Source organism: Amblyraja radiata, chromosome 25 (genome assembly GCF_010909765.2).
Source record: "Amblyraja radiata isolate CabotCenter1 chromosome 25, sAmbRad1.1.pri, whole genome shotgun sequence".
Taxonomy (NCBI): domain Eukaryota; kingdom Metazoa; phylum Chordata; class Chondrichthyes; order Rajiformes; family Rajidae; genus Amblyraja; species Amblyraja radiata.
Genome location: NC_045980.1, coordinates 31,796,144 through 31,823,014, shown reverse-complemented (window position 1 = coordinate 31,823,014; position 26,871 = coordinate 31,796,144). Strand labels below are relative to the sequence as shown.

The window sequence follows — 26,871 nt, the reverse complement described above, 5'->3', positions numbered from 1 at the left end:
ACCCCGCCCCCCCCCCCCCCCCCGCATCCGCGCATTGAGGGGATGGGACCCAACGGGTCCCACATGGTCTAGTATGACAATAAAACACTCTTCTTACCAAAATAATTTGCTTGTCACATTTCTTGCAAAAATGACTACACTTCATATATATTTATTTTAGCTGATCCATAGAATTGTTTCCTTGTTATTGAAGAACCATACGCTTTATCAGTTTAACATTTCTCATTGTACGTGTTAATTAAATTGTAGTTGGATTTTCACCGATTGAATGCAGCCAACATAGTGAGGCCAGTTTGGTTTGTTCAGCTCCCAGACCAATGAGATAGTTGGGCATCTGCAACATATATTGGCAAAGGAGTCACGAGCTTCCTGTACGTTAACAATAAACGACAGAGCTCTAACGCAGAGCTGCTCATGAAAATTAAACACTTAATATTGGCAATTAAGTTGTGCTGAGCTGTCAACACTAGCAGTGAATGTACATTGAACACAATCCCAGTGTATGACGGCTGATTTTTCCCCCTCTCCCTGGAAGAGATTCATTTTGCAACAGTGATGCCTCTTTATCAGCCCTTAACTGATTTCAGCATTGTTAAACTGTTGCAATGTCCATTGGCACTCAATTGGATCAGTCTTACTGCATTTATCAATTATGAGTCCAAGCGCAAGCTACTTTTTTTGCATTGCTCACCTCCCAATTCCAAGTGTACTGATTTTGTTTCTTCTATCAAATTTTTGATGCTCACTTATAATTATGCATCTTATTCAAACGTTGAAGGAGGGTCTTGACCCGAACCGTCTCCTATCCATGTTCTCCAGGGATGCTGCTCCGGCCTGCTGAGTTACTCCAGCACTTTGTGTTCTTGTCAAAAGATGAGGTTGGTTTAGGGTATGTGGTGAGGAAGAGGAGGAGAAGAACCAAAGGTTGATGAACCTCTAGTCTGCTGGTGAAGCATCCCCAGAAGAAAGTTAGTGTGCCTGGAGCACAGAGGAACATGGCATTTTGAAGGAAGGGGCAAGAATGAAATCTAAATGTAGTTGCTCAGATGTTGCTTTTTTTGATGATCCCAAAGTATAAGAGGGGCAATACCGTGAGAACCCGTGGAGCTTCCTGTTTCTCAGACATTCACAAGTGGATCATTTGACTGGCAGGCTTTTCAGAAATATTCATGTTATAGGAGCAGAATTAGGCCATTTGTCCCATCCAGTCTACCCCGCCATTCAATCATGGCTGATCTATCTTTACCTCTCAACCCCATTCTCCTGCCTTCTCCCCATAACCCCTGATACCCTTGCTAATCAATACTGATAGGCTAGCAGCTCAGGAAGTGCCTCTATGTTACACAGGAAACACGGGTACACCTATTTATTCCATGTGAAAAATACTAAATATAAAATGCATGTTTGGGTCAAAACCTGCTCATGACAACTGGTCATTCTGGTCGTGATTTATTATAAATATAATTTAGGAATTTGAATCTCCTGAGGATCTGACAACTAATTAGTTGTTTATTTGCATGATATTTTTAAATTTCTGGAATGCACCTTTAAAAAAAAATTATTGCGCCTTTCTGTATCAAAGTGAAGAATTTCATTCGAAGGGGTGCAGAGCCCTACCTCGTGTTATGCTCGCTGGCATTATGGATGGCTTGATCTGTACACTGGACGGCTCGATTGTAATCGTGGATTGTCTTTCCGCTGACTGAAAAGCTTTTCACTGTACCTCGAGTACAGGTGACAATAAACTAAACTAAAATGCTGACATCAACCCCTGCTGACTCTCTTTCTCACTCTCATATCTGAATTAATTCAGTGCTAAACTTTAGGTGTTATTTTGTTCAGCAGAGTGAATGAGTTCAGATACCCTGTGGGCAGATGAAGAGATTGGAAGGGGAAGGTACACAAAAATGCTAGAGAAACTCAGCGGGTGCAGCAGCATCTATGGAGCGAAGGAGATAGGCAACGTTTCGGCCCGAAACGTTGCCTATCTCCTTCGCTCCATAGATGCTGCTGCACCCGCTGAGTTTCTCCAGCATTTTTGTGTACCTTTGATTTTCCAGCATCTGCAGTTCCTTCTTAAACAGATTGGAGGGGGAATTCAGTTTGCATTATCTCATTGGGATCTGCACCCAGAACTCTGTCGTATCAAGTGCTTGGAGCTGTTGATAATTGTCAATACTGCCTGTGTAAACAATATCCTGACGTATATCATTCTCTGTTCACAGATGGGCCGGATTGATAAGGCATATCCAACGGTTTGTGGGCACACGGGACCAGTGCTGGACATTGAGTGGTGCCCGCACAATGACCATGTCATCGCCAGTGGGTCAGAGGATTGTGCCGTTATGGTAAGTATTTTATAAATTAGAAAAATATGCAATGACTTAATTTCAAGCTCATTTCCTTGTGGGTATTAGGATTTCGGCAGCACAGTGGCATTGCGGTAGATCTGCCGCCACACAGTGCCACAGACCCGAGTTTGATCCTGACTACAGGTGCTGTCTGTACACAGTTTGTGCATTCTCCCTGTGACAACGTGTGTTTTCTCCAGGTGTTCCAGTTTCCTCCCACACGCCATTATTGTAGGTTAATTGGCGCTAGTAAACATTGTAAATTGTCCCTAGTGTGTAGGGCAGTGTTGGTGTACGGGGTGATCGCTGGTCAGCTTGGACTTGGTGGGCAGTAGGGCCTGTTTCTGCGCTGTATCTCTAAAGTCTAAATATGGGGCTATATTAAATGCTTTTAAGAGATGACTCACATTTTCGTGCACGATAACCCTCTTTCACGTGAATCTATTTTCAATTAGATGTCTCAGCTAAAAAGACAATTTGACTAGTCCCCATCTTGGTAATCTAAATATAAGATGCTGTATACAAGCTTGAATAAGAATAGAAAATGCTAGATAAACTCAGCATGACCGGCAGCATCTGTGGGGAAAAGAAATTAACATTTTGTCCTTCCACAGATGCTGCTTGACCTGCTGACCTTTCTAGCATTTTCGGTTTATTTCAGATTTTCAACATGTGCCGGGTTTTTTTTAAATTTCGTCTATATAAACATTTTAATACCATAGCATGTTACTGAACAGAGGGGGAATTTGTACATCGCATTCTTGTTCCCATGAATTTAACAATGTCTCTGATCTGAATCTTGATTATCCAATGTGTGCCTTATTCAATAATGAAGACCCATAATATGCTACTTTTTTTTAAGCAAAATCTCTTGAAATTCAAATGAGCAAGTGTGGAAAACGCCCCACAAAACCCACAAATGTGCCTATTTATCATTGATCCTTTTTGATTCAGTACAAAGAGAACAGTAACATGCTTTACCTTAATTTGCAGCCTCTTGTGAAATAGCCCCTTCTGAAATAGCGATGGATATTTTTCTGATGTTTAGAAAATCAAGGGTGATGGAGATGAATAGTTCTGAAAAATGTTGCTGATGCAGAAGATCAACCACGATCCTAATCACGATGTTATAGCAGGATAGTGCTATTGATTTTGTTTAGATTCAGTGTAGTGCCTCAACGTTCAATACCTGTTCTGACCATCAAAAGCAAATTAGTTAACAACACGTCTGTTAATGGGATCAACCTGTGCATACAATTTGTAATCTCTGTCTACTCCACAATAATCATGCTTTAAAATTCTTGTTGGTGAGGACTTTAAATCAATGCTTTTCCTTTAAGTGTTTTGATGTGAGTAAATTTAGTGCAGGAAACTCGATGTGAAACCTCATCCGTAATTGCTTTACCGTGAAATGGAAAATCCATTGTGCTTTTAGGCAACATTCTCTTGAGAGAATTTGCTGAACATTCATCTCTTCCAGTAACAAACACGCTAGTGACCTCTGGCACTCAAACAGTGCCGTTAGGATATGGAATAGAAATTTTAAATTTAAGAGAAATAAGCAATGCCCACATTTTTTAATTCTTTGCCTGCTTGAAATTTACAAATATCAGAGTGTTGCAATACAAAGATGATGGTTTACATCGAAGATAGACACAAAATGCTGGAGTAACTCAGAGGGTCAGGCAGCATCTTCAGTCTGAAGAAGGGTCGCGACCCAAAACGTCACCCATTCCTTCTATCCAGAGATGCTGCCTGAACCGCTGAGTTACTCCAGCATATATATTTGTTGCAATACATTATCAGTTTTGCACCTTTAAGTCTGGGAAAATGTGAAGCTGAGGACTATTCTTTGTTTTTCGCGAAAAGAGAAATTGTCAACGGTTCTGTTTGTTTTAAAACTAATATGAAAACCTTTGGAAATGGGAAAAGGTCTCACAAGGACAGTATAAAAAGTGCAAAGTTGTATCTATCAAGAAAAGATACTCTTCTATTCAAAGCCACATCTGAGGCTTGGAAAAATAGAGATAATTTTGATAAAGTAGATTCATTTCTGGACAATAAAATCAGAAGCTACCATTATTACTGTGTTTAAGAAAGATCTGCAGATGCTGGAAAAATCAAAGGGAGGCAAAAATGCTGGAGTAACTCAGCGAGTGAGGCAGCATCTATGGAGAGAAGGAATAAGCGACATTTCGGGTGGAGACTCTTCTTCAGACTTACTGTGTTTCTTTTTGGTCACACTATGATATGAACTATGTCATTAAGCTGGAAAGAGCACAGAATAGATTAATAAGGTTGTTGTCAGGACCAATGGGACTAGCTATAGAGAGAGAAAGAGAGAGAGAGGTTAGGCAGGCTAGGACTTAATTCCTTGCAGCGGAAGGGTTGAACTTATAGAGGTGTATAAGATTAAGAGGGGAATTGATAGGGTGAATGCCCAGTGTAGGGGAATCAAGACCAGTGGACAAAGGTTTAAGGTGTGATTGGAAAGATTTCATGGTAACCTGAGGGGCAACTTCTTCAATGAGAGAGTGGTGGGTAAATGGAACAAACTGCCAGGCGATGTCATTGAGGCAGGTTCTATAAACAGCATTTAAAAGACACCTGGGCAGATACATGGATGGGAAAGGTTTCGAGGGATGTGGGCCAAATGTGAGCAAATGGGACTATCTCAGATGGGGATCTTGGTTGGCATGGACGAGTTGGGCCGAAGGGCCTGTTTCCGAGCCAAATGACTATGACTCCAATCCGGACCAGGCATCAAGAAACTAAATGGGGAATTTGGAGGAAATTTAATTTCAAGAATGTTGAATTCAGTATCTCAAAAAATTGTTCAAATAAATAGTTCACGCTTTTAATCGGAGGCTCGAAAACCATTTGAGCATGTTCTCCTGGTAGATGGATAGGGAATGTTTAGAGGGATATGGGTCAAACACAGGTAGGTGGCACTCATGTAAATGGGGTACCTTGGTCAGCATGGGCAAGTTGGGCGGTAAGATCTGTTTCCATGCAGTATGACTCTATGACAAGAATGAAAGGTGAGCTGTTAAGATGGGAGGGTGCTCAACTTGAACATGAATGCCAGTATGTACTGTTTGGGCCAAGGGAGATGCTTCTGGCCTGTATGTTTGAAACAATTCTATGTGGCACTCGTGAGGTTGTATATTTGGATAAAAGATTAAGGGTTGTCAAAAGAGAATTGCAATTGCAGGCATTATTTTGTGAGGAGAGTAAATTACTTGTTTTGGCATAGTGCTCGTGATGTGTCATTGTCTTGTGCAAGCATGTCTTTTTGATTTCAGGTCATAGTCATACGGCGAGGAAACAGACCCTTCGGCCCAACTTGCCCACACCGACCAACATGTCCCATCTACACTAGTCCCACCTGCCTGCATTTGACCCATATCCCTCTAAACCTATCCTATCCATGTATGTACCTGTCTAAATGTTTCTTAAACATTGCAATAGTACCTGTGTTAGTCTCTTCAAAGTTTGCCTTAATATTAACTGCTGCAGAATGTGTTTTGGGTGAATTGCTGAAATCCTGCTTTGGGAGAGGAAAAAAGAATCATTGTATGACAGTTTTTTAATTTTTATGCAAACATCATCCAACTTCACTGACATCCTGTCCAAATTTGAATAGTGCACTAGAAACATAGAAAATAGGTGCAGGAGTAGGCCATTCGGCCCTTCGAGCCTGCACCGCCATTCAATATGACCTTGGCTGAGCATCCAACTCAGTATCCTGTACCTGCCTTCTCTCCATACCCCCTGAACCCTTTAGCCACAAGGGCCACATCTAACTCCCTCTTAAATATAGCCAATGAACTGGCCTCAACTACATTCTGTGGCAGATAATTCCAGAGATTCACCACTCTCTGTGTGAAAAATGATTTCCTCATCTCGGTCCTAAAAGATTTCCCCCTTATCCTTAAACTGTGACCCCTTGTTCTGGACTTCCCCAACATCGGGAACAATCTTCCTGCATCTAGCCTGTAAACTAAACAGTTGTGTTTTGCTATCTGCCATATTGTGTGCATCTGTTGCCTGTCTGCAATTAAACTCATTTGTATTTGTAAACAGTATTCAATTGTTAATTGGCCTTGTCTTTTCTCATTTATCTTAAATATATCTTCCAAATCCCCCTTTTTCCCCTCGCTATTTATGCCAATTGTGCTTTGATCTGTCCTTTGTGCTTTGTCTTTGCGTAACATAGTCAGTTTGTCTCATGTTAAAGGGCATAGTTTACCTGATCATGCAATAGATTGGTTCATCACTTTATTGTTCAAACTATCAATGTCACCCCTTTTTATGTACAGAGCTGCATCTTAAGATATTGGAGTAAGTTGATCGAAGGGATTGGGTTTGAATCAAATCTTTGAGGAGTACAGAATAAAGAGAAAAGTGCAGTTGAATAGACATAGCATGAGAGTCCCTGTTAGTCTTCGTAGAGTGGGAACCGGGAACATGGCAGAATATGCGAGTTCGGTATTCTGAAAAACGCAAGGAATAATGGGATTTGTCAAAGATCACTCGCAAGCAAGCAAGCAACCCGGCGGGACAGGCAGAGTTGAGCTGGAGTTAGCGCTTCTTCTCCACGCTGGCTGTAAGTCTGGGCCGCCACTGCTCCGGGCCGGTGCCCCGTAAGCCCAGGGTCATCTCTGGCCGCCCCCGGACAGGGATGGGATACTCGGCAGGGAACAGGGACGGTCCAGTAGCAATTCAACAGCGCTTGCAGTGCCGGAGACCCGGGTTCGATCCTGACTGTGGATGAAACACAGGTCTGTATATATGCAGCAGCACAGCTGCCGAGAATGTTTATCGCGAGTGGCCTATGACCTGGGCATGTGCAGTTGGAATACCGAACTCACTTATTAGAAAATGGTGGTTTGGGAAGGTGAGAGGCAGTAAATGTTTAAGTAATACACTAAAATGTTGTAGTGCCTTGGAATGTTAAGCTTGCTTTTCAAACATAAGTTACATTGAAGTTTGTCTTAAGGGAGCAAACTGCCTTTTTAACGTGCAGTCAGGCTTCTGTATGAGGTTGTGCACAGCTGTAACCAGAGTAAAGTATCACAGCATCTCACAACTATTCGTGATGCCCAAAATATGCTGGTTATCACAAAGCATTGTCTACTGGACCTGAAGACTGCTGGGTGCCTGGAAATCTAATTAAAAATGGATGGCCTCCCTGCCAACCTCTCAAACAACACTTTGGAACCACAGCTGCCTCTTGTGGGGCATCAAAGAAGATTTAGATCAAATGGAATATCATTGAACCTGAGCTTGATGAGTGGAAAGAGTATTGTGAACTATGATATCTCTACAGAGTGCATCCTAGAAACTTCGCACTGAAATGTGTCTAACCTACAACCCCCCCCCCCCCCCCCCCCCCCCCCCCCCCCCCCTCCCTTTTTTTTTTTCCAAACCCTTTTCTTCCTTGTGCCCCACCTGGATGCAGACTAATTTCTCCCTTTTCCCAAGTCAAGTCAAGTCAAGTTTATTTGTCACATACACATACGAGATGTGCAGTGAAATGAAAGTGGCAATGCTCGCGGACTTTTGTGCAAAAGACAAACAACCAAACAACCAAACAAACTATAAACACAATCATAACACGCATATTCTTTTACATAATAAATAATGGAAGGAAAAACGTTCAGTAGAGTTAGTCCCTGGTGAGATAGGCGTTTACAGTCCGAATGGCCTCTGGGAAGAAACTCCTTCTCAACCTCTCCGTTCTCACCGTATGGCAACGGAGGCGTTTGCCTGACCGTAGCAGCTGGAACAGTCTGTTGCAGGGGTGGAAGGGGTCTCTCATGATATTGTTGGCTCTGGAGTTGCACCTCCTGATGTATAGTTTCTGCAGGGGGGCAAGTGAAGTTCCCATAGTACGTTCGGCCGAACGCACTACTCTCTGCAAAGCCTTCTTGTCCTTGGCAGAGCAATTCCCAAACCAGATGGTAATGTTCCCGGACAAGATGCTTTCCACCGCCGCTGCGTAGAAGCACTGGAGGATCCTCGGAGACACTCTGAATTTCCTCAATTGCCTGAGGTGGTAAAGGCGCTGCCTTGCCTTATTCACGAGTGCTGAGACGTGTGATGCCCATGTCATATCCTCGGAGATGTGGACTCCCAGATATTTAAAACAGTTCACCCTATCCACAGGATCCCCATTTATCCTCAATGGAGTGTACGTCCTCGGATGATGTGCGTTCAAGTGGACATGGGATTAATGTGAAAGGGAAAGATTTAATAGGAAGTTGAGGGGCAAGTGGTCATATTGAAGAGCAGGGAACAAATAGATAGTCAAGAGAGAGTTTATTGTCATGTGCCCCGATAGGGCAATGACATTCTTGCTTGCTGCAGCACAACCGAATATTGTAAGCATAAATACAGAACAGTTCAGTGTGTCTATATAGCATAGACCATATATATATATACACACATAAATAAACAGATAATGTGCAATAGGCTGTTGTAGTTCAGAGTTTGTTTGAAGTTGTGTTTAATAGCCTGATGGCTGTGGGGAAGAAGCTGTTCCTGAACCTGGATGTACCAGATTTCAGGCTCTTGTACCTTCTACCTGATGGCAACGGAGAGATGAGTGTGTGGCCAGGATGGTGTGGATCCTTGATGATGTTGGCAGCCTTTTTGAGGCAGGGACTACGATAGATCCCTTCAATGGTGGGGAGGTCAGAGCCAGTGATGGACTTGGCAGTGGCCACAACTTTCTGCAGTCTTTTCCGCTCCTGAACGCTTAAGTTGCCGAACCAAGCCACGATGCAACCAGTCAGCATACTCTCTACTGTGCACCTGTGGAAGTTCGAGAGAGTCCTCTTTGACATACCGACTCTCCGTAATCTTCTCAGGAAGTAGAGGCGCTGAAGTGCTTTCTTTATAATTGCATCATTGTGCTGGGACCAGGAAAGATCTTCGAAATATGCACGCCCAGGAATTTGAAGTTCTTGACCCTTTCCACCATCATTGATATAAACGGGACTGTGGGTCCCTATCCTACCCTTTCCAAAGTCCACAGTCAGTTCCTTGGTTTTGCTGGTGTTGAGAGCCAGGTTATTGTGCTGGCATCATTTGGTCAATCGGTCGATCTCACTTCTATACTCTGACTCGTCACCGTCAGTGATTCGTCCCACAACAGTGGTGAGATTTTCCCTGGATCATAGACTGTAAACACTTGTCCGGTAGGCGGCGCGACTCTCGTCAGCAGCGGCCTCTGCAGTCCGTCTGCGTTTTTATTATTTTATGTCTATGTTTTTATGTAGTTTTTGTTATTTTTGTTGGGGTATGTGTGTGGGGGTGGTGTGGGGGGGGTTGGGGGTAACTTTTAAATCTCTCCCTGCATGGGAGACCCGACCTTTTCTTTGTCGGGTCTCCGTTGTCGTTGGGGCTGCAACGAGGAGCGGCCTCCAACAGGAAGACCGGGGGCTGAGGTGCCGACTACTCACCTCACCGTCGCGGAGCTGGCCGAGTCCAGAGCGGGTGGAGCTGTGGTGGACGCTGCTGCGGCCCGACCCCCGGAGATTCGGTGGCTGCAACTGCGGGTTTGGCGGACGGCGACACCGGGAGCCCGCGGGTCCCTGGAGGGAGACCGCTTTTCGGGGCTACCGCAGCGGCGACTTCTCCCGCCCGAGTTGCGGGGTTGAAGAGCTCCTGGGAGCGGGGCCTTACAGCACCGCCCCGCGCGGCTTGGAATGGCGGCGGGTCTCTGCGAGCGCACGCCGGTGGCTCTAACACCAAGACCCGGTGTGCGACCTTGCATCACCCGGCGTGGCTTTAATGGCCACGGGACAATTCGCCATCGCCCGCCGGGGGCTTTGACTTTGACTTTGACTCTGACATCGGGGGGGAGAGTGCAGTGGAGAGAGAAGTTTTTTTGGCCTTCCATCACAGCAATGTGATGGATGTTTATGTAAATTATGTTGTGTCTTGGGTCTATTTGTTTGTAATGTATGGCTGCAGAAACGGCATTTCGTTTGGACCTCAAGGGGTCCAAATGACAATAAATTGAATTGTATTGTATTGTATTGTATTGTAACACTGACATCATATTATAACTTGGGCTGACTACATTGGCCTTTATAACCAGCCATCTTGTTTCTGGGGTTAAAATCTTCACTCGATATGTGTTTAGGCTTCATTCACACTGCTGGGCCAGGGCAGGCAATTTGTGAATGTGAATGACTCTTGATGCCACTATAGAGCTTTCTATAATCCTTTCCCAATCTACCTGTTTTGCTGCAAAGTCTCAGCAAATTCCTTATTTGATAATTTCACGTTTTCCTTCAGTCTGTTTCTTTGCTCTGCTGTTATAGAATTGAACATTTCCTATTTTAAGTTTTTGGAGGTCTCCAGTGGTGGCCTTTAGTTATTTACTAGGGTAGTGAAAGTGGATTTGTGTGCCCAACATGCAAGAATCTGTTTAATATCAGAACGTCTATTATTCAGCCTGGAGCAACTGAGCCGTGCACAGAAGTGAGAAGCTAAAACATCAATCACCTGGGCTCCGAGTTATGCTCCATTTATATGTACCTGTTACCTGCCACACTCTTCCCTACCTCTCCCCCTTTCCAGCTTTCTTAATCAGTCTGAAGAAGGGTCTCAACCTGAAATGATACCTGTCCATGTTCTCCAAAGATGCTGCCTGACCTGCTGAGTTACTCCAGCACTTTGTGAGCTATTCTATGCGGGTTCTATTTTTTTTTAACTTGAATAAATCACATTTTCGGCCATACATTTGGTGAGAAAGGGATTAAATTATAGGCATCTGTGACCAAGTTATTTTGTTTTGTTTCATTTATTTTGTTATCTGTTTCTGCTGCCATTTGGTAGCCGGTGTTAATAGCCTAGCCTTCTGACGATAGCTTTTGTAGTTGGAAGAAAGATCTCAACCCAAAATGTCACCTCTCCATGTACTCCAGGGATGTTGCGTGGGCTTCTGAGTTATTCCAGCACTTCGTGACCTTTGTAGTTTTTAACTTTCAACTTAATGGTTAGTGAAAAATAAACAAAGTATTTCTGTGTTTAAAATCGTTATTTTCTCCCAAAAGATTGTCAAGTCAAGTCAATTATATTTCTATAGCACATTTAAAAACAACTCTCATTGACCAAAGTGCTTTACATCAGTGCAGGTACTAACGTGCTACATACAGTGGTACATAGATCTAACAATACATACATACAGTGCTCCCTGAGTCCTGATCCATGGCACACTTATGTCCTGAGCAAGACCTGACACAACGTGGGTTTCTGAAAGTGCATCTTGAGCACATGTCTTCCTCAACATAAATTCTTGGTGATTTAGCGATTGAGCCTGAGTAACACAGCAGGTCAGGCAGCATCTCTGGAGAACATCGATAGGCGATGTTTCGGATCGAGTCCTTTCTTCACACGCTACCCCTTGAGTTATCATCTCGCATGCAGGTCCATTTAACTCTGGCTCACTAACTCACTGTCCCTGCAATTATCACTAAGTCTTGACTCGTGCCAACTTTTCTTTCCCCATCCAGATACTGAGCAGAGACTGAGCAGAGCTGTTCTCTGCCAGACCCTGGACTATGATGATCAAGAATCTGTTTCCTATTGTATTAACAGCTGGTTTCATCACTGCTTAGGAATTCCAGTGTTTTAAATGCTAGCATATGTTCTATAGTTTGATGTGTTCATCAAACAACCTCTGCCATTTGGGTATTTCCAAACCTTTAATTTCAACCCTAGAATTTTGATAATCCTCGGCCTAGAATCTATTTAAAAATTGAAAAAGCAAGGATTGTCTGGAACTTTTAAAAACATTTGTGAGTCTACTTTAAAAAGATTAAAACATTTTCTAAAAAAGAAATGCTGATTTGAATACGTTAGATTTTAACCACCCCAGCCTGGGAGGTTTCATGGGTTTATCACTGAGCTAAAAGCCGTCCGCTACATTAATGTGGAATCGGATGAGTGAGTTATTTTTGTTTAACATCTGCAGATTTGGTGTCTCAAAGGATCATGCATTAGGATATGAGTCATTGCATTCTTTTTTTTCCCCTCTGCTGCTCTAGATTGGAAAACTAAAATGGAACTTTGTGTGAAGATTTGGTAAAGTTAATCTTATTTCCCTCAACTTGACCTGTATCCAGCAGTTGACACCAGTATTCGGTTGTGTTTGGCAGAACTCCTGTACGTTCCAGAATTGTGTTTCGTGCACTACTCTTGCCTTGATAGCTTGTTGTCACATATGCAATGACACTCTTCCCAAGAAGTAGTATTCACTGGGGTAGATCTGGCCAGTTGTCAGTGCTAGGTTATTGTAATCTACTAGTTTGAAAATTCCCTGTAATTTGTTTAAAATATCATCTGGTTTTAAATGAATGCCGGAAATTGGAACCAAGTTGAATATAGCTTGAATATACGTGCTGTGCGGGTGCTGGCTGTACGGAGTTTGTACGCTCTCCCTGTGACCTATGGGATTTCTCCAGGTGCTCCAGTTTCTTCCCATACTCTAAAGACGTACAGGTTTGTAGGTTAATTGGCTTTAGTAAAATTGTAGAATTGTTCCTAGTGTGTAGGATAGAGTTAGCTTACGGGATGATTGCTGGTTGGCGCTGACTCGGTGGGCCGAAGGGCCTGTATCTGCGCTGTATCTCTAAAATCTGAAGAAAATGTTTGCTTCCGCTAGATTTTCTTATGTTTGATAATTGAATAGATTTACTGCCCCTTTCTAGATTTCTGCAGTAACTTTCATCTTGTACTATTCACATCTGAGTTTGAAATTGCACGGGTCAAATTACACGGTTACACTAACTGAACATGTTTCATAATTACACAAATTGTCACGTCACAAAAGTTTGGGAATTTGAAGACTCTTACTTGTCTGGAGACGGTAGATCAGAATGGCACATCTATCTCACCTCTGAAGCAAATTGTTATTTTCACATCCTAGAAGCTAATGTCACTACACAGGAGAGGGAATGATTAATTCTAGCAACAGTGATGTCCCCAGATTCAGATTAGTTTATTGGTATGTACAGCAGGGTGCAATGAAATACCTTGTCCACCTGAAGCCCACAGAGTAAACAGTATACACACAGTAATAATAAATCTACTAATAATTATGCAGAGTGCAAGTTTGTAGTGCAGTTAGAAGTTGAGCAAAATAAAATGAAACTCCAATTACAGCACAGTGGCACAGCTGTGGAGAGCTGCTGCCTCACAACGCCAGAGACCTGGGTTCAATCCTGACCTCAGGCGTTGTCTGTGTGGAATGTGTGCATTCCCTCTGTGACTGCGTGTGTTTCATCCCACATCCCAAACACATGTGGGTTCGTGGGTTAATTGGCCTCTTGTAAAAATCACCCTTAGTGACTAAGGAGTGGATGAGAAAGTGGGATAACATAGAACTAGTGGGGAACTTAGCTTTAGTGCTTGTGAGAAGAGTCTATTTATCGCATGAAGCCAATGTGACTTTTGCTTGCACTTGTTTGGAGCATTTTGTGCTATTAAAAATGAGTGCCAAGATCTGTTGTATCTGCACCTTGATGTATGTAATTTAATAAGAACATGTATTGAATTTTTGTGGCCTGTGGTATGAAATTGCATTGGTATCAAATTCATTTCCCATGTACTGTAGGTCATAATAGAAACAAGGAACTGCAGATCCAGATTTATAAAAGCTTTCTTCCCCATAGTCCTTGCATTCAGTTTGAAGAAGGGCCCTGACCCGAAACGTCACCTATCCATCCCTGTTCTCCAGAGATGCTGCCTGACCCGCTGAGTTGCACCAGCACTGTGTGTCTTCCACAGTACATCGTTGCTGATTTAACTGCATCACTGCCATCTACTGTTGAAAACCTGTATTACATACAAGTTACAACACTGAAGTTGGTTGTGCCCCCAATCACAAGTCTTATACCAATCATCCTAATTCCATATGCTCTCCATGTTCGGAATGTGAGTTTGCTTTGTGTTAATTGATGTGATTTCTATATTTCTATATTTTCTACATTTGTTCTATTATCTAATTATTTCCCTTTTACCCATTTATCCTTCATAGTTTCCTATCAAAACATGGTTAACATCTCAATATCAGTCACCAATGTACTGGTAGTGCACTGGGTAAAGCATTTACAGCCCTCCATCTCGTGTGTAAAACGAAAAGCTTCTCTCCGACTTAAATTACCTCTATTTTATCATGTCTGGCTGAATGGAGAGCAGATCAATAACATAATCAAAGACTTGTCCCATCCCGGTCATTCCCTCTTCTCCCTGCTTCCATCTGACAGAAGGTACAAAAGCCGGAAAGCCTGCACCACCAAAATCAAACGTTTTCTTCCCCTCCATTATCAGGCTTCTGAAAGGTTCTTCCATAAATTAGGATACTGTCCGACTCGCCTCTACCCCCATCAGGACGAATTTCGTCCAAGGAACTCGTGCTACGACACCATATTCTGCACTCTGTATCTTCCCCTATGCTCTATCTATGGTTCGTTGACTTGAACTGATTGTATCTATGCATGGTATCATTGTATGTCAGGATTTTCATATGAAGAAAGACTGGATAGACTCGGCTTGTACTCGCTGGAATTTAGAAGACTGAGGGGGGACCTTATAGAAACTTACAAAATTCTTAAGGGATTGGACAGCCTAGATGCAGGAAGATTGTTCCCGATGTTGGGGAAGTCCAGGACAAGGGGTCACAGTTTAAGGATAAAGGGGAAATCCTTTAGGACCAAGATGAGAAAAAACAAATTCACCCAGAGTGGTGAATCTCTGGAACTCTCTGCCACAGAAGGTAGTTGAGGCCAGTTCATTGGCTATATTTAAGAGGGAGTTAGATATGGCCCTTGTGGCTAAAGGGATCAGGGGGTTTGGAGAGAAGGCAGGTACAGGATACTGAGTTGGATGATCAGCCATGATCATATTGAATGGCGGTGCTGGCTCGAAGGGCCGAATGGCCTTCTCCTGCACCTATTTTCTATGTTTCTATGATCTGTTTGAGTAGCATGCAATACATAGCTTTTCACTGTACCTCGGTAATAATAAACCTAAACCTAATCTTTTACTCCAATTCAGAGCTTAGAGCAAAGTGTTGACAAATATACAGTACTCTGATTACTTCAAAACATACTAAAATGTTATTATCCAAGAAATACTATTTAAAATTTTGGCCATTTGAAACGTAGACAAAGTACTCGTCCATTTGCACAAAGCAAGCTCTCATTCCCAGCAATATAGTAATGACCAGAGTCTGTGAGTGAGGCATACTGAGGAAGTGGTGTTATGTTTGAATGCGAGATTAATTTGAAAACACTTCAAAGGGCTGAGGAATTATCTTGAGTGAATAATACAATTAGCACTTATCCATATCCTTTGCCATCCTACGGTCTTTCTCATAGATGGAAGTGACACCAGGGCAGTAATAATCATAAGATTGCAAGTTCTCATTGGTCACCTTGCCCATTAATGTTTACAGAATTTCACAATGCTTTAATTGTGGAAGGAGCCATTCAGTTTATACTTCCTCTTCAAGAGCAGTCTATGCCAGTCTGACTTCCCTTACACCAATTCTTTATTTTCTGTTAACCCTGTTTTATTTTCCTAGGATAGGAATCTATTCAGCCTATCAAGTCTTTGCCATTTCTGGGAGCAATTCCATAAATCCCATCACCCAAACTCTTTTGCTGTAATGTTCTCTCACATGCCCACTCTATCTATCTTCTATCTACCCTCTATCTTCCAGCAGGTGGTAGAAGCTGGTAATGCACAGTGGTCAATCAATCTGCTTGTTTTTGAAATGTTCTGGTTATGGGGTGGGAATATCAACTGCACACAACGCCCAGGATCAAACCCATGTCAGTGGTGCTATGAAATAGCAGCCTTGTTATCCATCTGAGACATTCCACCAGCCTGTTTGTATCTCCTTGAAATGCAGGAGTTGAATGAATCAACTGTGCTACTATCTCTGGCAGTGCATTCCAGACCACAGCGGCAATCTCAGAGACAAAAGAATCCCTGTTCCCTCCGCAACTACCTGGTTAACTCGTCTCATTCCTTCCCACCCAAACCACCCCTCCCCAGGTACTTTCCCCTGCAACTTCAAGAGATGCAACACCCGTCCCTATACCACCCCCCTCCACTCCATCCAAGGACTCTGATAGTCTTTTTAGGTGAGGCAGAGGTTCACTTGCACCTCCTCCAACTCATCTGCTGTATCCGCTGTTCCAGGTGTGGACTCCTGTATATCAGCGAGACCAAGCTGAACACCTCCGCTCAGTCCACCTAAGCATACCTTATCTCCCGATCACTAAACACTTTAACCCCCCCCCCCCCCATTCCCACACTGACCTTTCTGTCCTGGGCCTCCTCCATTGTCAGAGTGAAGCCCAGTGCAAATTGGAGGAACAACACCTCATATTTACCAGCAGTATGAGTATTGACTTCTCTAACTTCAAGTAACCCTTGCTTTCCCTCTCTCTCCATCCATCCCCATTTTTCCCAGTTTTCCGACCAGTCTGACTGCTCTTGTTTATGTTTTATCTCTGTTTGCTTTGTTGTTAGCTTCTCCCAGCTAACAATGATCTATTCTACATGTGTCTTGAACTCCATTCCCTTTGTCTCATTTTCACACCTTGGACTTCCTTATCTCGGTATCTCCCTCTCCCCTGGCTCAGTCTGAAGAAGGGTCTTGGCCTGAAATGTCACGCATTCCTTCTATCCAGAGATACTGCCTGTCCCACTGAGTTACTCCAGCATTTTGTGTCTATCTTCGCCAAAAAAAATCGGAGTTCATTCAAATGCTGATCACTCTTTCATGCTTCTTGATTCCTCCATCAATGCAAACAGTTTTTAATACTAAATTGATTTGCTTTTCTATCTCCTCTGTTCCCAGGAGAACAGTCCTTACTTCTACAAATCCCTCTTCCCTGATATTATTTTGGTAACTCTCCTGTATTTTCTCCAAAGCCTTTACATCCGACCAGAGATAGTTGTGAAGAGGACAAGGAGGCTTCAAAGAGATATACATGGGTTAAGCTGAGTGGGAAAAGTAAATGTCGGAAAAACATGTTGAAAAATCTTCACGAGTCTTCCCGTGCTTACCTGCCGTTAGCGAGACTTCCCCAGTACCTGCCGTTAGCCTTACGAGCCGCTAAGGGACGTCCCCGAGCTCCGACGTACCCGCTACGTTCATTCTCCGTGCTTACCACGAGTTTGATTTTTTTTAAACTCGGGAGAGCTCTTGGAATTAACTTGTACCGTGGGACAGGGCTTTATGTCTCTGCAATTCTCTTCAAAGGGGGAGCAATATTTCCATGTTCATAATGTTGAAATAGATACATTCTAGCTAAACAAGGGAGTGATGAGAATGCCGAGTAATGGTTACAAACAGATCAAGAAGAATCTTGATGGTGGAGTGATCTTGGAGGGACCAAGTACCCTACTCCGAATTTGTTTTTGTATGTCTGATAAGCCAATTTTCTGTCCACACTGTTACACCTGGGGATGATATATTGTCAATGTCCGTTTGCAGCATGCAAGAGAACTTGGTGAACGTTCGGGCTTGAACTCGTGTCCGCTTTTAACATTTAACTTCCAATAAGGGAGAGCTCACCTCCATCTGTTTAAGATTCAATGCCATCACAAGAAGTGAGTGTTGGAGCTGGTCTGCAATGAGTGGTTCACATTGTGATTCCCAAACCCTCCGCAAGCCACATATCTGGAACTTTCTGGGGTGCTTTTGTCTCCATATTGCACCTGGATGCTAATTAACTACAAGGCACAATTTTGGGCAAAATAGTCACTTGATTAACATTTAACCCATTGACCTAAAACTAACAGGTGATCCCTGACTGCAATTTGGCACCAACTTGATCATTTTTCTGCTCCTTGAATTTACCTTAAAACCCCTTTTAAAATGTTAGGCTTTCAGCTTTTGCTGTTGAAAATAGATCTAATCTGCACAGATTTTTAATTATCTATTACATATTTTTTCTGCAATATGTTTCCTGTACCTCCTGCAGTATTTTTTTTTACTTCTACGCTGTTGTATACAACTTAGAATTTGGAATATTTAGGCTTTCAGCTTTTGCTGAAAAAAACCCAAATCTAACCTATTCAGATTTTTAATTTTTTACAATATTTTTTCTGTGCTCCCTCCAGTAATTTTTACTTCTACACTGTCGTATCCAACATAGTCTGGCTATGGTTTACTCTGGGATCTTTTCCGTGTCGTTGTGGGTCTGGCATTTTGATAAGTTATAAAATTAGTCATCTAACATTCCTGACACAATTTGGTGGTAGCAGAAGGAAGTAGAATCCAACGTGTTTTGGGATGTTTGCACTCGTTGGTGATGCAGCGGCAACTCGGTAAACTTTCCGCGATTGTTTAATTTCCTCCTAATTCACAAATGTGGGTTGCATGTTATGAGGATGTCCTCTGATCCAGTTTAATATATCATTTGTCTCCTGTGGACAGATATGGCAGATCCCGGAAAATGGACTGACAGTTCCCATCACTGATCCAGTTGTCACCTTGGAGGGACACTCCAAGAAAGTTGGGATTGTATCCTGGCATCCGACAGCGCGCAATGTTCTCCTCAGTGCAGGTGAGATGATGGGGATTTGCTGTGGGACCTTCGTGGTGGGGGGAGATGTAATTGTGCAGGCACATTGTAAACAGAGTTCTGGGATCTTGCTTTATGGACCTTGTCATGATATCTCAGTAGAAACAATAGCAGTAATATAAGTTCCAACCTCCTTAATCACCCCATCCCCAGCGTTCAACTCTTTGCTGAACTCTGAGTTGAAAGTGACAGTATATTTGTAAGATCATACGACATAGGAGCAGAATTGACCCATTGAATCTGCTACACCATTTGATCATGGCTGATCTTTTTTCCCTCTCAGTCCCTCTCAGCCCCGTTCTACTGCCTTCTCCCCATAACCTTTGACTCCCTTACTAATTAAGAACCTATCTATCTCCCCCTTAAAAATACCCAACGACTTGGCCTCCACAGCCATTTGTGGCAATGAATTCCACCGATTCACCTGCCGAAAGAAGAGGCTAAAGAAGTTGCTCATCTCCATTCTAAAGGTATGTCCTTTTATTTTGAACCTGTGACGTCTGGCCCTAGACTCTCCCACCAGTGGAAACATCCTCTCCACATCTGCTCTATCTAGGCCTTTCATTATTCAGTAGGTTTCAGTGAGATCCTCCCTCAACGTTCTAAACTCTAGCGAGTACAGTCCCAGAATGATCAATCGCTCCTCATACGTTAACTCTGAGAATTATCAATTCGCATAAACCTCTTCTGGACCCTCTCCAACACGAGCACATCCTTCCTCCGATATGGGGCCCAAAACTGCTTACAGTGTTTCAAATATGGTCTGACCAGCGCCTTATTAAAAAACCTCAGCCTTCATTTTTTTTAAATGTCAGCCATTTCTCAAGCTTTGGAGCATTTTATGTTTTAAAACTTTAATATTGCTTTAAGACAGGGGTCGGCAACCTGGTTCTGCATAGGGGCCAGGACACATGTCTGTGAGCGGATGGCGGGCCACATCTATCACGTGTACACATGGATCCCTCCCCCACCCCGCCCCAGATGGCAGGCATAAAATCACGTGTTCACATAGTTCCCACCCCTTCGAGGACGCCACCCGGAGCACTGGCCCCTAGTTACGGGCGCTCACGAACATGGCGTACATACGGGCCATTGCCTTGGCTCTGTCCTGAAGGCGGTGGGTGAAATACTCACAGTCACTCGTCCCCGGCCTATTGACAACCCCGATCCCGACAGTGAAGCCCAGACACAGAAGGTGCGCGGCCGTGCCGGCGGCTTTGCGCAGGATGCGGTACAGCCAGAGCTCGGCGCTGCTCGGTGGCTCCGCCAGCGCAGGCCTGCTTGCGTCACCGCACGTGGGCGCTGCGGCCTTGGGCCCGGGAGGAATCGGAGATGACGGAAGTCTGCGGGCCGGATAATTACGGGGGGAAAAAAACGACGACGGGCGGGATGATTTGGAGTTATGGGTCGCATTCGGCCCGGGGGCCGTAGGTTGCCGACCCCTGCTTTAAGAGTATTTAATATGCTAAATATAATATAAATGTTGTGGATCAAGGCTCTTCCAATCCATATGGCTCACCACAAAGATGAAACAAAAAGCTGCTCCAAGACTTATTTGCTGTAACTATCCAGCTCCCTTTTAAATAAATCTCTGAGCATTCCAGCACAGTTTCTGCATTTCCGTATATTAGGATAAAAATCTGCAGTGATCTCTCTCCTGGGCTTCAATCCATACATTACATCAGCCTCAAGTATAATGAAGATCATGTTTGATTCTCTTCTCAAGCACTTCATAATTGTTCCATGAAATCCTTGTAGCAGGCAGTTTCCGTTCCCTTATCTTCGATAAGCGAAGATTACAATTTTTTCTTGGATTATTGGCCCCCTATTAAATGAAAGTTTTGATAGTAATTCAATTCTGGGGGAGAGCATCGGTGATGATTCTTGGAACAAATTCATTTATAGAAACATCCTCTCTGTCAAGTCATCATTTAGCAAGGGTTTAGTGGTGGGGATGGGGCAGTTAACGAGGCTGGGACTAATATTATTGCCCTTGTGAGCAAAATTTTTACTTATTGGACATTTTTATTTTGACAAAGCAGCTTCAATTGCGGATCTGACCAACTCGGTCAGGTGCAACTATTGAAGTGATTCTTTGCTAGAAAATCCAGGAGTATTCAAGTACATTCCCCGGTCCAGTATTTCTTTCTAAAATTAAGTTTTAGAGGAGCAGCTCGGAACAATACATACAAAAAACTAGACAGCTGAGACCATCTGGTATAATCATGGCTGATCTGCCCCCAGCTGCAACTCTTCTGAATAAGTCCCACATAGCTCTCAGTTTCCTGAGTTTTCAAAATTTTATTTTGCTCACGTTTAAATATGTCTGTTGTTTCGGTCTCCACCGCCCTGCGATAGAGTTCCGGAGAATCGCAATGCTTAGGTAGAAGATTCACGAGGTTCACCGGACTCGCTGAGAAAACACATCCAGCACACCTCACTTTTAAAACTGCCCCTCGTATGTTGTAAATATGTGCTGTGCTTGTATCTTCTGCTCGTCTTATCATAGAGACCTACTTTTGTGTTGACCATATTCTATCCACATCTGCACAAGGTGCAGAATATCATGATCTGTACTAATTGAGCTGATCTGATCGCAATGTTGTGAGTGGTGTAAACAAGGTTAGCAGCACCCCCCCCTTAGAGGTCAAAAGTGACTCATTCACTCATGCATATAGGTTTAGATTTATTATTGTCACAGTCAAAAGCTTTGTTTGGCCTACTTGCCAAACAAATCAGGTATTTTAAACATAAATGTAATCAAGTCAAATGCGAGCGCATAGATGAGTGACGTTTCGAGCCGGGACCCTTCTTCCTGACCTGAAATATCACCTATCCATGTTCTCCAGGGATGTTGAGTTACTCCAGCACTTTGTGTCTTTTTATTTGTAAACCAGTATCTGCTTCTACGTTGTTATGACCCATATTGTTTACTTAAATGCTCCCCAAAGCATTTTAGCATTTCCAGCAGTCTCTAAAACAGATGAGTGAAACTAATGCAGAGTGATTTGGATTTAAAACCACTGATTTGTTCAGACTAGTCTGACGATCATTTCTGGGTTCAAGACAAATAAGTAAGCGGGAGAGAACTGGCTTTTTAAATGACATTTAATTGGAACTTGAAAACATGCAGTTTAAACAAACTGATGCCATTTTCTACAGAAACAGATTTGCATCAGCAGTAGAGCTTTGTGGTGAGTATGTTGGTGTCCCATCTCTTCCTGCCATGAGACAATGTAGGCAAGGCTAATCGAGCCTAAATGTTGTTTCTTTACTGTCTTTGTGACATATAAGGTTGTCACACCCATTTGGTTGATATAAAACGGCACTAAATCACCTGATGGAGTAATAATTGCATTGTGGGGTGAGGAGGAGAAATTGAATGTTATCAGCAAAGCCTCAAGTTTTTTCCATCTTTCTTATCAATATTTCCATCATAAATTATTGTGTTTGTAGTTACATTTAAGTTACCTAAGCAAATAAGGCAAAAGGACACAAACTCAATGGGTCGGGCAGCATCTCTCGAGACCCTACTTGTATCCTTTAGTGTAAACCAGCATCTGCAGTTCCTTGTTTCTACTAAATAAGACATTTGACTTTGTAAAATAAAGACAGAAAATGCTGGAAATACTCAGGTCAGTCTGCTTCAGTGGAAGGAGAAACAGAATCAATGCTTCAGGTCGGAGATTTGCTTGTTGTGCCCTCGTGATATATGATCTGTGACTGCTCGGGGGTTCCCCTTTTTTTTTTAACATGTACTGCGAAGAAACACTTAATGTGTAATTGTCTCTGCTGTCTTATGTTACAAATCGTGTGAATGATATGGTAATTAAATAGAAATAGAATGTGCTTTATAATGGGTACTGTAAAATACGTGCCGGTCCACTTACGCTCCGCTCTCCCTTGTGCTGTGTGTCAAGGGTTCACTTGACTGTCATGAAGCCCTTAAGACTAACTAATCCAGATGTCTTAGAGTCCAACAGTGTGGAAACAGGCTCTGCGGCCGAACTTGCCCAGACCAGCCAACATGTCCCTTCTACACTAGTCCCCAGCTTCCTGCATTTGGTCCATATCCTTCTAAACCAATCCTATCCATGTACCTGTGTAAATGTTTCTTAAATGTTGTAATAGTAGCTACCTCAACTACCTCCTCTGACAGCTCGTTCCATACACCCACCACTCTTTGTGTGAAAAAGCTACCCCTTGGGTCCTATTGAATCTTTCCCTCCACGCATTAAACCTATAACCTCTAGTTCTCGATTCCCCTACTGTGGGCAAGAGACTGTGCGCCTACCTGATTTATTCCTCTCATGATTTTGTACACCTCTATAAGATCACCCCTCATCCTCCTGTGCTCCAAGGAATGGAGTTCTAGCCTGCTCAACCTCTCCTTATAGCTCAGGCCTTCAAAGTTGAATTTATTGCAAGTGTGCGAAAACTGAGACAAGTACTTGAACTTTGACACTGCTAATATTTGGCTTGTTTTCTGGGAAATAAGCCTGTTCCTGTAATGTTCTACGTTCTATTTCTGTGCATTTGCTGCAAATGTACTTTGGGACATCCTGAGGAAAAGAAGACTGCTACAAGAATGTTAATTTTATTCTGTATAATTTCTTTAGGGGCGGATAACACCATCTTCATCTGGAATGTGGGAACAGCTGAAGCCATGATAACACTCGAGATGCACCCCGACCTGATCTACAGCGCATCCTGGAATCGTAATGGCAGCCTAATCTGCACTACCTGCAAGGACAAGAATCTAAGGATGATTGACCCACGGAAAGAGGAAGTTATTACTGTGAGTTCTTTATGATACCTTTCAGTAAAAGATCACTGCTGGTCAATGCATACTGAATTTGATATAAGCAATAACTTTGAAACTATAAATGCATTAAATTACTCTGCAGGCTTTAATTGAGTTTGACCCATTCAATAGAATTTTATTTTACTGTCGGACAAGGGCCCAATCTATAGTCTAGAGATGTCCTTGTTCATCAGTCACTGAAAGTAAGCATGCAGGTACAACAGGCAATGAAGAAAGAAGGCGTGTTGGCCTTCATAACAAGAGGATTTGAGTATAGGAAAAAAGAGGGCCTTCTGCAGTTGTACAGGGCCCTGATGAGACCACACCTGGAGCACCGTGTGCAGTTTTGGTCTCCTAATTTGAGAAAGGACATTCTTGCTATTGAGGGAGTGCAATGAGATTAATTCCCGGGATGGCGGGACTGTCATATGATGAAAGAATGGAACGACTGGGCTTGTATTCACTGGAATTTAGAAGGATGAGAGGGAATCTTATAGAAACGTAAAATTATTAAGGGATTGGAAAAGCTAGATGCAGGAAACATGCTCCCAATGTTGGGGGAGTCCAGAACCAGGGGCCACAGTTTAAGAATATGGGGTAGGCCATTTAGAACTGAGGTGAGGAAAACATTTTCACCCAGAGAGTTGTGGAATCTGTGGAATTCTCTGCCTCAGTGGAGGTCGATTCACTGGATGCCTTCAAAAGAGAGTTAGATGGGGCTCTTAGGGCTAGCGGAATCGAGGGATATGGGAAGACGGCAGGAACAGGGTACTGATTGTGGATGATCAGCCATGATCATATCGAATGGCGGTGCTGGCTCGAAGGGCCGAATGGCCTACTCCTGCACCTATTTTCTATATTTCTATAAGGAGAGATTGAGCAGGCTAGGAATTATTCCTAAGAGAACATGAGGATGAGGGATGATCTATGAAATTATGAGGGGAATAAATAGGATGAATGCACAATCTTTTACCCAGGTAGGGGAATCAAGAACCAGAGGATATAAGTTTAAGATGAGAGGGAATGATTTAATAGAAATCTGAGGGGAACCTTTTCCCTCTGAGGGTGATGGGGATACGGAATGAGCAGCCAGAGGAGGGTAGTTGAGGCAGGTACAATAACTACATTTAAAAAGGTACATTGATTGGAAAGGTAGAGAGGACTATAGGCCAAATGCGTGCAGGTGGGAATAGTGTAAATCTTTGTCGGCATGGGTAAGTGGAGCCAAATGGCCTGTTTCCGTGCTGTGTGATTTTATAACTCTATGCACTGAAGCTGAAAAGAGCATGCAAGATGGCAAGTTAGGAACACGCTACATTCATAGTCATACAGCAGTAAAAATAAATCTTTTGACCCACTGGGTTTTTGCCAACTATCAACTGTGCTGAGCCCATTTTCTAGTCCCAATCTCACATCTTTCCATGTTTAGTTTAGTTTATTGTCACATGTACTGAGGTACAGAGAAAAGCTTATGTTGCATGCAATCCAGTCAGCAGAAAGACAATACAAGATTACAATCGAGCCATCCACAGGGTACAGATGCATAATATGTGAATAATATTTTGTGCAAGATAAAGCCAGTGAGATCCGATCAAAGATTGTCCACGTGTCTACAATGAGGTATGTAGCAGTTCAGGACTGCTCTCTAGTTGTTGGTAGGATGGCTCAGTTATCCCTGAATCTGGGGGTGTGCGTTTTCACACGTCTGTAACTTTTGCCCGGATAGGAGAGGGGAGAAGAGAGAGTGGCCGGGGTGCGACTCGAGGTTTTTTGCTTTTATTTTCTATTGGAATGAGAGTTTTTTTGTTAATTCATTCCTTCCCTGAATAACTCCAGGAGATCAAAGCTCATGAAGGGTCCCGGCCCGTGAGGGCAGTGTTCTTGGCGAACGATAACATCTTGACCACTGGCTTCAGTCGTATGAGTGAGCGGCAGCTCGCACTGTGGAACACAGTGAGTACTGACATTCAACTTGCCTTAGACAGACTGTGATATATTACTTGAGTGAAGTGGAATGAAGGAATGTTTCGCCAGTGTGCTTTTTTTTAATAAGAATGTAATGATGCACAGATTCACAATGCAGCTTGTCGGTTGTCATACTGAATTGCTTATCAAATTTTTCATTCAATTATAAACTCTCTTGCAGGATACACATAACTGGAGCGCTGAATCATAATGTGGCCCATTAATGATCGTTCTGTTCTGACGCCTGCTTTAAACCGATATAACACGGAAACAGGCCCTTCTGCCCAACTCATCCGTGCCGACCATGTTGACTACCTTGAGCAAGTCCCACGTGTCTGCGTTTGGCCCATATTCCCCTCCACCACCTAAAAACAAAATCCCATCCATATACCTGTCCAAATAGCTTTTAAACATTGTAATTGTACCAGACTTTTAACACTGGCAGCTCGTTCCACGTATCCTCCATGCTCTGGCGAGACAAAGCCTCGCCCTGCAGGTCTGCTTTAAGTCTTTCCCCTCTCATCTTTAATCTCTATTGAGGGAGTGCAGCGTAGGTTTACAAGGTTAATTCCCGGGATGGCGGGACTGTCATATGCTGAGCGAATGGAGCAGCTGGGCTTGTACACTCTGGAGTTTAGAAGGATGAGAGGGTATCTCATTGAGACATATAAGATTGTTAAGGGCTTGGCCACACTAGAGGCAGGAAACATGTTCCCGATGTTGGGGGAGTCCAGAACCAGGGGCCACAGTTTAAGAATAAGGAGTAAGTCATTTAGAACGGAGACGAGGAAACACTTTTTCTCACAGAGAGTGGTGAGTCTGTGGAATTCTCTGCCTCAGAGGACGGTGGAGGCAGGTTCTCTGGATTATTTTAAGAGAGAGCTAGATAGGGCTTTCTAAAAATAGCGGAGTCAGGGGATATGAGGAGAAGGCAGGAACGGGGTACTGATTGGGGATGATCAGCCATGATCACATTGAATGACGGTGCTGGCTCGAAGGGCCAAATGGCCTACTCCTGCACCTATTGTCTATTGTCTCTGCCCTCTACTTGTAGGCTCTCCTGCCCTGGGAAAAAGACTGACCACTATCCTGCCTGCTTTTTTTTAACATGTATTATCATGTTAAAAAA

General features: G+C 43.2%; 1 protein-coding gene across 2 annotated transcripts in view; it reads left to right on the top strand.

Moving 5' to 3' along the window:
- coro1c (coronin 1C) overlaps positions 1-26,871 on the top strand; it is a 119,803-nt gene that overhangs the window by 76,963 nt on the left and 15,969 nt on the right. For both annotated transcript variants that reach the window (XM_033043744.1, XM_033043745.1), the window contains exons 3-6: positions 2,226-2,348; positions 18,826-18,955; positions 23,593-23,771; positions 25,614-25,730. In XM_033043744.1, coding sequence (XP_032899635.1) covers positions 2,226-2,348; positions 18,826-18,955; positions 23,593-23,771; positions 25,614-25,730 — 549 coding nt within the window. The remainder of the gene's footprint in view (positions 1-2,225; positions 2,349-18,825; positions 18,956-23,592; positions 23,772-25,613; positions 25,731-26,871) is intronic.